Source organism: Gavia stellata, chromosome 2 (assembly GCF_030936135.1).
Source record: "Gavia stellata isolate bGavSte3 chromosome 2, bGavSte3.hap2, whole genome shotgun sequence".
Taxonomy (NCBI): Eukaryota; Metazoa; Chordata; class Aves; order Gaviiformes; family Gaviidae; genus Gavia; species Gavia stellata.
The window spans coordinates 58065534-58078517 of record NC_082595.1 but is presented as its reverse complement, the minus strand read 5'-3'; the positions used below and the strand labels follow the sequence as shown (position 1 = coordinate 58078517).

The following is a 12984-nucleotide window of genomic DNA, read 5'->3' as shown; positions in this document are numbered from 1 at the left end:
GTTTATCTTTCCTCAGGAAGCCAATGAGCAAAAGCATTAAAGAATTCATACATGTCTTATGAATCTTAGAGATTCCTCAACTCTGGTTGCCAAAACCTTGTGAAGATCTACACAGGTTGCATTTTAAGCAGAAAATTTCTTTGCTTTCTGATTTGCAACCCAAACTTGCAAACACCTTCCTTGAACTGAGATGAGAATTTTGTTCAAAATAGGAATAAAATGTGAAACAAACCTCCATATAGAGTTGTGCCAATTGTCTCTTTTTCCATAGGCAGTACTTCCTCATCTGAATAGTAGTTTTTCACTGCAAATTGTATGATGTAACTTGAAAATGGCTGTAGGTTGTCTATGATGGCTATAGGATCCTGGAATTCCTGTAATTCGAAATCAGATAATAAACATGTATTCTTAGAAAAGAGAGTCATATGCCACACCAATCATCTGTCAATGAAATTAGTGTTAAAAAATAATACAGTAGTGCTTTTGTATTCTAATACACTTTAGTGTTTAAAAAAGAATGTTAAAATGATAGTTTGGGTAATAGGTCACTACAGAAAACACATACCAAAAAACAAGCTGAGGTGTAATTAGCATGGCTACAATACCACATTGTTCAGTGGCTGGTACTTAAATAGTAAATGGCAAAGTTAAAAAAAAATGTAACAGAAGAAAAAAATACAAAGGCAAGTACGACTACCACAAAACACATAAAGGCAAGCCATATGGTCACTGGACAGTCTCAAGAGTTATTTAAACAGATTAATATCAACCACAACTGCTCTTTTTACAAGTAGAAACTGAAGACCCGTTTCAACAGGATTTTAGCAAAGGCATGTTAAAAAGTAGAGGAGTACTTGCACAAAGGAAAGCTAAGGAATCTACCACTTAACAAATACCAAACAGAAAGGGGAATTACTGCTGGGGATGTAGAAGTGGAAAAACTCCCTGATAGGAAGTTACAGAATGGTTTATAGAATGACTACAAGTAATATCACATTCCCTGTTTATATATGGCATCACATGCTTTTTTGTTCCAAAATAGCCATACCAATGTTTTTTGCTGTGGAGCAGACAAACAGTAGCTTGAGTTCTTGCGGTTGTTAGTCATTTGTCCAAGAAATACCAGATATGTTGGTGTGGGCTGCGATATGCCGGGGCATAGCTGCTGTGGTGTGATAGATGGCAAGCGTAACGTAAAACTGGTGTTTGTCATATCAAGGATAGTAGGTATCTCAGTGTCTGGCAATGGAATCAGGCATCTTTTATCTAGGAAAGACAAAAAAAAAAAAATTACTGCTGGACCAATACAAACTTGCATGGGATTCTACCATTATTCCTATGAGAACACATAACCACAAAGTATTTTCTCTGCTTTCACAAACAGAAACAGAAAAAAATCCCACCGGAATGTACTTTATTTGATTATTCTAATGGACACAAAAATAGCAGTCGTCAAAGTAAAGTCTCATTCATCTTTGATAAGATACAGATTTACTAAAGGTACAGATTTACTAAAGAATTTTGGTTCTTCTTTAAGTACCTAAATATCTTGGAAATCCAGATCATAGTTGCTGTGTTATCAAGGACAGTACACACTGATGAGTCCAAACTTGCTTGTCACAGGAAAGACAGATATGTAGAATAGAGAGTACCTTTCTCTAGCAATTAAATGTTATCTCTCTTTCCTTCCAAACAGCTTTTCACGTGTAAGGTTCTTAGTAACAGTGGGGAAAGGGGAGACAAATTTTGGAAGGAGAAAAGGAGTCTATAGGGAGAAAACAATAGAAAACTACTCTCTGACAGTAAACAAAAAGTAACAAGAAAAACCCTCATCACTTTATGTACTTTAAAAAACAAATTAAAAATATATTAAATGGACTTGGTGCTAAGAAGGAAAAGATTAAGGCGCATGCATGGGAAAGATGGTACAAGGACAAATGTTTTCCCTTAGGTCAAAACAACTGTCCTCATTGTCAAGATCTTTTCTCCCTAAATGAGCAACCTGCCCATTCCTACGAAAGTCAGGTTCATGCATATAAGGGAAGGAGAATAGAAAAGTCTGTTCAACAGAAATAAACGTAAGGTTGAATCTTTGTCAATTTTATAGTTACCTAGAGCAGTAAAACTCCTGTGGGAAAAATCCCAGATGGAATAAAGAATTGAGTTATTTTCAGAGTTAAAGTTTTTGTCAGGCATTTCCATAGAAAAGTGTTTACCCTAACAAGAAAATCCTTCACTACATATTCAGTCCCCTTCCTCCTAACTCTGAAGAGAAATCATTCTCTCACAGAATCTGTGACAAGACAATTTTCACTGAGTATTTTTGATGTGTTAAATGATCAACTGACATCATATCTCTGGATGGCAATTAAATAGGTTAGAATGAAAGGGAACTCTAGCAGTACTCCTTGCTCACATCACTAAAGCAATATAAAGCATGTCAGTCAAACCAGCTAGTCTTTGCAAACATCACTTTTTCACATATACACCATTTGCTCTCAGTACTGAGAAGGAGAATAAAATATTTTTTTTTTTATTTTAGTATGTTCATTTACTTTTATCTTAAACTTGTGTGAATAATTCTGTGCGTTGCCCCCCCTCCCAAATACCAAGGCTGTGTATTCCTCCAAATATATTTGTAGCAGTCAATGTAAATAAGAAGAGCTCTGTGGGGATCTCTGGGTAGAAATAATCCCTTTGGACTGAAATTCGGTTCTTCCCTTTCTGCATCAGCTAAGCCTGGGGCTTTTGCAGGAAATCCTGTCCCTGGGGACTGGGATTGGTACGTTCCGTACCAGGGCCAAACCAGGCTCCTGCACCAATGCCAAGCCCACACAGACCTCATGGGAACAAATTCGCCCAAAGTGCTTGTAAGAATAGCCTGGGCACTGATCAGAGCAGCTGCAGGCAGAAGTAACTCTACTGGCTGCCCAAAACAGTGTGAAAGAACACCACCCTGTTAAAATATTCTCTTGTATATTTGTCAGATTTTTATGCAAAATGGAAGTTAAATAATAATTTTGAATATATTCATCATGCTAGTAGCTGTTCTAAACATCTGCATTTACAAAGATAATCCCTATAGGTACCATGAATCCTAACTTTCTATTAAAACTAGTATTTCTTTCATTATCATTCTACAATGGTTTGTTTAAAATATTAGGAGTTCTAAGTGAAGCCTGGGTCTACTATAATGTAAGCTGTAATTGCCTCTCAGGTACTTCTTTATAAATCATTTTAATAGGCAGAGTTCTTATCTCTTTGTCTTTGGAAGGGCAGACATTTTTTTCAGCTTTGCATACTTATGAACAAAACCAGAAATCTGTACCATAACAGGGATCATCATCAAGCTCTTGCTGCTACACTTTGTCGTCACATTTGCTCTTTTTCTGTGCTTTAATGTGCACCACATTTTCTAAATCTCCAGGTTTGACACAACTTTGAAAATAGGCATGGTTTGGCATTAATATCCTGAGGCTTTGAAACACGAGCAATATTCATCATCATGACCTTCCATGTGATCCAACACAAGGCCAGTCCTTATACTCATCCTTTTAAAAATGTGCATAATGAATTTTTTCCCTCTATGAGGTACCTGAATCCATAAAGCATACCTTACATAAATACACATAGCATGATCTGCAACTCATATACATGCTCAGAAATAAATTTGTTACATTTACAAAACAACCCAAATCCCCTCTACCTGGATACAATTGCACCGCTGAGCTGTAGGCTAAGATTTTCAGCTCGTTATTTGCTCTCTTCTGAAGAAAGTGTCTTGTGCTTTCTTCATTTGCTAGCCAAATTTCAGTGTATTCCTTTGTTTCAATGCTCCAGTATATAAATTTCTTATCTACAGTCAAGCTGCCAATTTTCTTACCTGTAGGAAAATATTGTATAGTTAAGCTTCAGAATAAACCCTGAGCAGACAATTTTACAAGAGCACATGGGTGCTTGTGTTCACAGTGAGTCAATATGGGTATCTTGGTCATACCATATCTTCAAAGACCTCCCCTGGAAAAGAGATTTCTGATTTCTTCCAACAGGTGTCATGAAGCTGAGACACTTTGTTATTTCAGTTTACATGTGTAGATTTGAAGGCTTTTTATTATCCATAATTATGAGAACTGCAATTCAGTTAACAAACACCAGAAAGAAAACTCAAGAGCAAGAGTTGTCTATAGAAACTTTCATCATTTTTCCAAGATGAAAATCATAGCTCTCTGCCATCTCCCGGGAACAATTAAGACAGCTCCTCTGGTAACAGAACAGCTTTACCAGCACTCCTCCAGAATCGAGCTGAAAACTGAGCAACCAAGATTAAGTGTTAACATTACAAGAAGTGCAACACAGATAAGTTGTCATACAAGACTCTACCTGCCTGAAGTACCCTCCCCACGTATTGAAGTCTGCAATGCCACTTTCAGGCATAACTTAAGATGGTATTGTATCTTTCCATTGAGATAAACTGTAATAGGTGTATCTAATATGAAACCCTAGCAAAATAATGTGTTAACACTGGAAGTGAAATCTATTGACAAGTAGCATTTGAGGCTGTAGTGTCTCCATTTGATTTACATCTTACTAGAATACATACTTGCATCAGTAAATATCCTCACACTGCTCTTTCTCCTAGCTTGTATCAACAGGGTACACAACTGGAAACACAGAACACAAACATTTTGTCCAATTTTATAAAGAAAGTGCTTCATGAATGCTGTTTTGCTGAACTTAACATTGTGTGATGTAAGAGACAGCAAGACTCACAAACTACCTAGAAAAATAACAGAGCACTCAAACCTTGAAAACTTGGTATTTTGGTAATCCTCCAGCAGTGGCAACCATCCACATCAGAAGCCCATATTTCATCTCTTTCTCTGATAAAGAGCAGCTGGGGATTCTTGGAGTCAGACACATCTATACACATAGGTCTTCCTAGCTCTGCTTCTGCCACGTTACAGGTGCAGTAGTTCCTCATCTGTTCTTCTCCTGATATGTATCCCAAAATGTGGTGCGCGGTGTTATTCAGAATATCATAATAAAACATGCGGCTGCCATAATCGAGCTCTTCCATCCAGTACAAGCGGCTATCAAATAAAATGCATTGCTTACAGTAGGGAAACTTCAACCTGAGCAATCTGCCCTAAAATGCAGTCCTGTAAGTGACTACAGTCACAAACCTCCCAAACATTTAAAATAAGGTAACTACAGCAGCATACTTGCAGAGTGATTCCAGGCATTTAAAGGATATTTTTGAATGGAAGATCACAGTAACTGACTATTCTGGATGAAACAGTTACTGTAAAAAATTGTTGTTTGGTGCTGACTTTCATTTGAATCACTTAAATAGAAGAACCTATCGGTATTTAAGTATCATTTGAAGTCTTTACTCAAACACAAATATCTTTTCAAAATTAGATACTTCCAAGCTCCACTAGCAGTATAAAAGTAGAACTACATCCAGAAATTTCTGAGATTTACATAATGTACAAGACTCATGTAATATAAAAGTCCTTTTTGGTCCTTAACCATTCATGATTTAATGAAAATCATGTTTAAAATGTGCTTTAAAAATGATTAGTAATATATGCCTTACCTTAAGAAAGGATATGACAACAGAGATGATATAGTTGAATTACTTTTACCCAACTGTATGTTCAAGGCTTTTAGAGATTGTCTCTTGAGCTCAAGATCAATAACAAATATTTGGGTTTCATTCCATGGTGTTTTCAGGGCAACAAAGAGATGTCTTGCAATCCAGTCAACTGTGATGGCCGTGGCATTGCGAAGATATGTATCTTTGAAAAACTTAAGAAAAAAATAAAAACATTACTAAAACTGCTTGAGAGCAGAATTTTCCCACCTGATGCTAGGACATTATGAAATTAGATTTGCTTCTGAAATAATTTCTACTTGGCATGTAGAAGTCAAAATATAAAGAGGTGTCATGGAACAAAGATTCCAATATTTTTATACAAATGAAAACTATTGTTTCAAAAATATCAATTGTTGCTTCCATGTTGCTTCAATATTCTTGACATTAGAGTGAAATCAAATTAAATTAAATTACGTTTGATACAAAAAATAAATTTCCTGTATTTAATAGTTTGGATTTTAAATTAAATGTCTGTTGAAATATCTTATCAACAAAGAAGATGTCAGTAAAATCATACATGTTTAATAGGACAAATTTACCAATGGCATACTCTGGCCTATTCTATTAGCTATTGATGACAAAAAGATTGAAGTCCAAATTTTATTATATTATACATATTTTTGTTGTACTACTAGAAAGGAAAATTATCCAGCTAGTCTTTTTCATATTACATCTCATATGAACTGACAGTCATTAAGAAAACCGTGTCTTTCCAGTTCTGTTTTCCCCACTGTATTTTGCCATTAAATGTGCTTTGTTCATCATGCTGCTTTTTTTCTGTTTCAAACATGCAGTTTTGACTTCTTCAAAAACATAATTAGCCCCAAAATAATGAAAATAATGGCCACATATTTTCCTAGATTCTCTCAAGCAAGGGAACAACCAAAGGAATACCTGAAACTTTGAAGCAGTCTGTATATTCAGAAGAAAAAGAGAATCTTCTACGATATAGTACACTTTGTCATCATTAGCAGTATAACAGATGTCCTTTATATTTGTCTTTGCTGAAAGTTCCCATATGGTATGATTATTGTCTATGTCAGTAACAAACAACTCGTTGGCAGAAACAGTTATAAGAGTTGGGACAGGGAAAAGATCTGGAAGGAAAAGGGCACAGCAGAATTTACAAAAAACATTCTAGACAGTAACAGTCATTCATAAGGAATGCAAGTACAAGATAAAAATAAATGATGGCCCTGCACAAATTATATTTGGTCATATGTCACAGCAAATAAGTAAAATAATAAGATGCCTTCTTGTCATCACATGCAAACTCCTAAGATTTTTTCAATGGCATTGTGGATGCTTACCTAACAAATTTAAGCCTAGTAAAAACAGATTTGCTCACTTAATTACGTTTAACAACCTAACTAGAAATAACCTATGATCCCTAGTAGATCTCTAACTCTCCTGGTTATCTTTCACAGCCCAATTAGAAATATTCTATGATCTCTAGCAGCATGCAGATTACAGATCAAAACCTGCTGTTCCATACTACCCTGGGGTTGCCTAAAAAAGTTAATTTAGCATAGTTTTGAGGAAAGGCTTGACATTCCTGAAATTTAATCTAATTATAAGAAATGTGTTAATCATTTCATGTCACAAGCTGTAACTATTTCCCCTGTGGTGTCTACTGTAGGGTGGAACAAATGTCACACAGTGTGTCGGAGGCTATTTATCAGATTACCAAATTCCTGTACTGTCAATTTCACCAGCTATTACACACAAATCATGAGATGGTATCTAAGTCATCCATACCTGACGAATTCCTCTCTGCTATATTAGACAAAGGTCCTGGACCCACAGAGGTGAAGGCTTGCACCTGTGGGACAGGATATTGTTACATATGTTAAATAGCTGCATAAATGATTACATTTGAGAGCCTGTAGAGTCATAGTGACAAAACCAGAACGAGATCCCCTGGCTGCTCAGCTAGGAACATATGCATGTGCTCTGTTTGACCTAAGACTGTGCTGGTCAGTTCAAAGGCTACACATTCAGGGTTGGACCATGGCTATGAAGAGAATTTTAAGCAGTGGCCCAGAGAGTGACAATTCATGCCGCATCTATTAGTTAGAGCTCAAAGGACGCCAGACAGTCTTGTCTCCTTACCCAGGCTGGAGCAATTCCTACTGTTGGTTAATGTTGCAACCAACATGGTGTTCTTCCCCATCAGTACCTGCTCTATTACATGCTCTCGTGCTTTTAACTTGTCTTTCAAGCACACGTTCTGTGTGTTCCAAATCTTTTATCGTAATGAAAACATGACCTCTTGACAAATTTTAATATGGAAGTCTCTTTTTATGGACGTCATGTGAGTCCTTGCATTTCTCCAGCAGTGGAATTTCTCTTGATCTGTGGCTCTGTTTTAATGGCCTGTCACTCTCCACTAGCTCGGTCGAATCTGTGTTTAACTTGCAGCTTTTAGCTGTGGCTTTCGGAGACCTCTAGAAAAGTTTCTTTTGGGTTTCACCAAGCCTGTATAATATTGCAGCATTGTTTTCCACCTTATTTAGTGAACAGTACAATACGTAGAAAGGTTAAGCCAGCTATCCAAGGGTGAGTCAGCGAATCAGCAGTTCCACAAGCAGAAATCACAAGTTCTTGCCTCAAGCCCAATACCATCTCCTAAGCAAACACGTCAGGCTGCACTGATAAAATCTACCATCTAGTATGAGATAAGCCTAGTAATTTTTCATACCTGAAACCTTACTGTAAGGCTAGGAAGCACATCCCTGAGAGAAAAGAGCATCATGGTGACGTTGCTCGTGTTCCACTCCGTGAAATTGTCAGCAGTGCCATTCTGACTCGATAGTTGATAGTAAACCCTGAACTGTGTTAATACTCCATTGTTCCTTTCAGGCCTGTCCCACCTGAACTCCACAAGGACTTTCTCATCACTTTTATGTAGGTTATTTCGTAACACATATATTCTAGGGTTTGTAGGGGCTGAAGGAACTGTATAAAAAAAGATAAAAAACACAGAGTGAAGTGCGCCTGTTAAAACACAAACAGCTATGTGCATTTATGTGTGCAGTAGATAATTGCCAAAGATACTCAGGAACATGTCCTTGCAACTCTGCTTAGAGCTGACTAGCCCTGAAAGCTGCTCGTTCCTTTCCAGGGTTTCACTTGCTGACACAGACCTGGTCCCAGTACCCGTTACAGGGGAGGAATGGGATTTAAAATTCTGGTACCTTCTTCAGGGGCTCGAAGGAATACAGATGTTGTTGGTGCCTTGCCCCAGTGCGTATATGGAGTGACCGTGAAATCAAAGAGTGTAAATGGTTCCAGCCAGTCAACTCGGTAGGATGGCACTGTCAGGTTATGGGGATGGAGGCACCATTCACTCTCCGAAGACTGTGAATGAAATAAAACAGAATAAAATAAAACAAAACATTTTTTTTGCCTCTCAGAAAGGCCTTCAGTTTTCCAAAATTCCCCTCACCAAGCTGGTCAACTAATTCAAGACAGAGCTTCTCTTCCTGTGAGTGATCGTTGTTTCACCAACTCCTGTGGCACTGTAGCGATGCATAGCAATCTGCTAGCGATCTGCCCTTTGAATTTAAAGTACAGCTTGCCAAACATGTTAAAAAGTTAAGCGTGGATGAAGGCTAGATTTCACATTCAGGCAAAGGCTGTCCCTCTGGCAGCTTAGAGGACACTTCTGTCTCTGAGTTACTGTGAAAGGCTTTCTCACACTTTGAGCACTGGGAGCTCTTCACCCGTACTTCACACCTCAGCAGCTAGCCCAGAGCTACTGCTAAGCCCATGTTCCTCCTGTGTTGGCCTCAATGGTGGAAAAACAGGACAGCTTGCTTTATATTTACAGTTTAGTTTAGTTGCTTGACCAAAACAAACCATATTTCTGTTTAAAAATAGATACATTAGCAAGTAGATGCAGTGATAAATTTATATAATAAGGAGGGATTGCATTAATATCCTCACTTGTAGAGCTTTTGATCCCACGCAGTAAAAGACAGTTCCCCATTCCACATTTGTGGAGGGACTCCAAGAGATATGAAAACTTGAAGAATTTCCTTTAATCCTGAAGGAAGACTCTGGCACTGAATCTGGAATCACTTTTGGTGTAAAAGAAAAATTTCCTGTCCATAAAGAGAGGAAGAAATAATAATAATTTAAAGAATATGAGCAATAGGTAGACTTTTCAAACCTGACTTAAAACATCAGAGTACTATGGAAAATCCTGTAAGCTGTCATTAGATAGAAACAATGAATAACAACACCATGTGTTCTTTTTAGCCATACCCATCAGCTTTTATAATCGCACATTATCCAGGTATAGCCTGATATATTTATTAATAAGTTGCTGTTGTTCTTATCTTTTGTCAAATCACTAAAGAATTTCAGGAATTAAGAATTACAGGCTGACAGAGAATACCTTTATTGAGGGGTTTAGATAAAGAAAATAATGTACCTGGCAAAGGTTTAAGTGATGTGTGAACAAGGGTAAAGGCTGCAAACTCTGCTGGTTGTGAGAAGGGAACACTAAGGCTCTGATTGACTTCCTGGGTTGTAATGAACTGAAGACTATTAATCCAGAACAGACGACCACTGTAGTACTCCAGTGCACCCTGAGATATTCCTGAAATACTCCATGCTGCAAATTCTGTGATGATGGCATTACCACAACTGTGAAAACACATATGGTATTAGCAAACTGAAAACACACGTGTAGAGAGAACAAGATTTATGCAATGTTTGACACATCAATAAGTTTTTCTTAATACTCATGTAAGAGGCAGGAAAACAATTCAAAAAGTTTTATTTAAGTTCTCTAAAGCAGAACACGTTTCAGAATGGCACACTGCAGGAGCACCTGCAAAAAAAAGCCTTCATTCCCTTGATTTCATTAGAAGACAATTATAGAATTGCTTAATACTCTGATGCATGAATGTAGAAAATTGAGTCTTTTGAAAAATCAGCCCACCTTCTCTCAACAATTCCACTGAAACAGTGGAGACTACTTCACAGCATGAGATTCATTCTACTTCATTAGAGCCAGTCCCCAGATGAATTTGACCCTGCTAGTTTCCTCAAAAACCTTTCATTATTTATTAAACTCCATTAACACCTTCCTCCACTGGGATTACTGGTGATTTAATCTGTCTTGTTTCTTCTGTGTCAAAACTTACAGGCCTCTTTTGGTCCCAATTTATCTTCTGGGTAAGAGATTGAAAATGTTGTAAGAGGCATCATTTTGCCATCTCAGAAATGTCTTTTAGCTTAGACACATGCTATCCAAAACAAATTTGGAAAAGCTTTGACACACCATCAGGTCCATTAGGATGGATTACTTCTAATCACTTTATTCTGGCATTCCAGGGACAATGATTTATGGCTGCCAATTGGTTCACAATGGAGCTGCATGTTCTGGCTAAAACTAATCAACATATTTTGTAAAATCAGTCAGAAAATTCAGCTGATTCCACACAAAGTCAGCCTGCAACATTATGAGCACATGTAAATACAGATACTGTTCAATTAAGTTTAAGAAGTTTAATCTGATGCTTGGGAAAAAAATGGCACTCCCCATATGAAAAGGAGCAAAAATGCAGTTTCGTGAGCTACCACTCATCATGCACTTGGCACTTACAGAACAAATTACCATTTTTCTCAATGTCTTAGTATATATTCAAGCTGACCCATAAACACGGTTTTGTTTTAAACAGTTTTTAAACTTTTTTTCCAGTTTATTTAAACTTTGCCTTTCAGGAATAATGCAGCCATTTCATGCTCAGGATGATCAAGAGAAAAGCCTGCTGAGTACTGATTGCTCAGGTGAGAAAGTGGTGTCAGTTCAAGTCCTAAGCTCCGTGCAAGATGACCAAGTTACAGCTCTAGGCAGTTGAAAACTGCCAGGTGTTGTAAACGCCAAGATAAAATAGACAATAAATGGTGATTATTTGCTAAAGCTAAGTCTAAAAATTGATGAGCATGACCTCAGTTCAGTTGAGCTCCCATACTGTGTTTCTCTCGCAGTAAAATCATGTTAACAACCATCTCAACATGTAGCTTGCCATCAGCTAGCTGTGATCATCAGCTCTTCTTTTTGTTTATTGTTAAATCAGTAACTAGTGTGCCCAGCATTGGACAAAAGTCATTTCTAAAGAGTATCACAAAAACTAGAAAATACAGACTTTCTTACCTCTCATTTACTTACCTTTCTTTGCAAAGAGAAACTCTGTATAGGTTTAGGCATAGACTGTCTTGCACAAGCCAGTAAAGAAAACCGTAAGTGAGATCCAAAGTTAAACCAACCACCTAAGAAAAAAAAAAAGTCTAAATGGCAATCTGAACACACCTTCACTTCTAAGGTAAAAACCCTTAGGAATAACTGTTTTCAAGACAACATCATGAATAGCTCTTTATTGGCAAAAATAACATGAATGTTTATTCTAACACAAAAAGAGGTAGCACTAGAAAATAATCAGGTCCTTGGTGGACACCTATTTATAGCAGCTGATGATTTTCTAGATTGCATTTTATGAGCACCTGTCACAGTGTTCATCCCTGGAGTATCTGAGTACTTCAGATATGATGGCAATAGTGTATCAAGTGATTAGTGGAACTACCTATCAAAATTTCCAGAATACCTCTGGTATTTTAGCATCCTTTGGCTGAAACAGGTGGTTGATATCCAGTCTGAAAGTCAGAATCACCTTTTGAATGAACTATTTCAGATCTTTTGTCTTTGTTTTCTAGCTTTGATTTTATGCATACAATATTTAGTGTGTTGCATTATTTATGGAAAACACATGCAACATTTTTATTGATGTATTTGGTTAAGCAGGAAATTAAAATCTTTACATTTTGGCAAATCATTTTTTATTAAATAAAAGGGGCGTGAAACAATCTTCCTGTTCATTACATCAATATTTCATCTTCATTTAAGCTAGGTGCAAGATTTTTTGTTTATTTTTAATAGGATCTAATATTCAAAATATAGCTTTCTTGCTTTTGCTGTAAACAACAGATTCAATACCATATGCAACGATAATAGAAATCAGACATCTAATAATCTGTTCTGTGAATAACAAAGAATTTTCTTCCACAAATTAGTCTGCTAAATGTTATCGAGTTCAGTCTATGTCATGTCATTAGCACAGCTTACAAGTTGTTAGGGGTCTCTCTGAACATGTTTTCCAGCAGCTCTCAAACTTCTTATCCAAACACTAGTTGTAGCTATTCTTTTATGAGCTTAAATTTCCATTATGGGTGTAAGTGGAGCAGCCTTTTTTTTTTAAACTCTTCATTAATAAACTGCAGAAGATGATGACAGGAAAGCAAATGCCATATCACTT

The 12984-nt window shown here is 36.9% G+C and overlaps 1 protein-coding gene across 1 annotated transcript in view; it reads right to left on the bottom strand.

Annotated features, from left to right (window-relative positions):
- Positions 1-12984, bottom strand: part of ROS1 (ROS proto-oncogene 1, receptor tyrosine kinase) — a 73984-nt gene that overhangs the window by 37031 nt on the left and 23969 nt on the right. The window contains exons 18-29 of the mRNA XM_059835508.1: positions 11844-11944; positions 10098-10312; positions 9601-9765; positions 8857-9018; positions 8361-8617; positions 7418-7481; positions 6554-6756; positions 5600-5811; positions 4804-5090; positions 3707-3883; positions 1049-1266; positions 233-374 (exon numbers count right to left, since the gene is read on the bottom strand). Of these exons, the coding sequence (XP_059691491.1) occupies positions 233-374; positions 1049-1266; positions 3707-3883; positions 4804-5090; positions 5600-5811; positions 6554-6756; positions 7418-7481; positions 8361-8617; positions 8857-9018; positions 9601-9765; positions 10098-10312; positions 11844-11944 (2203 nt within the window). The remainder of the gene's footprint in view (positions 1-232; positions 375-1048; positions 1267-3706; positions 3884-4803; positions 5091-5599; positions 5812-6553; positions 6757-7417; positions 7482-8360; positions 8618-8856; positions 9019-9600; positions 9766-10097; positions 10313-11843; positions 11945-12984) is intronic.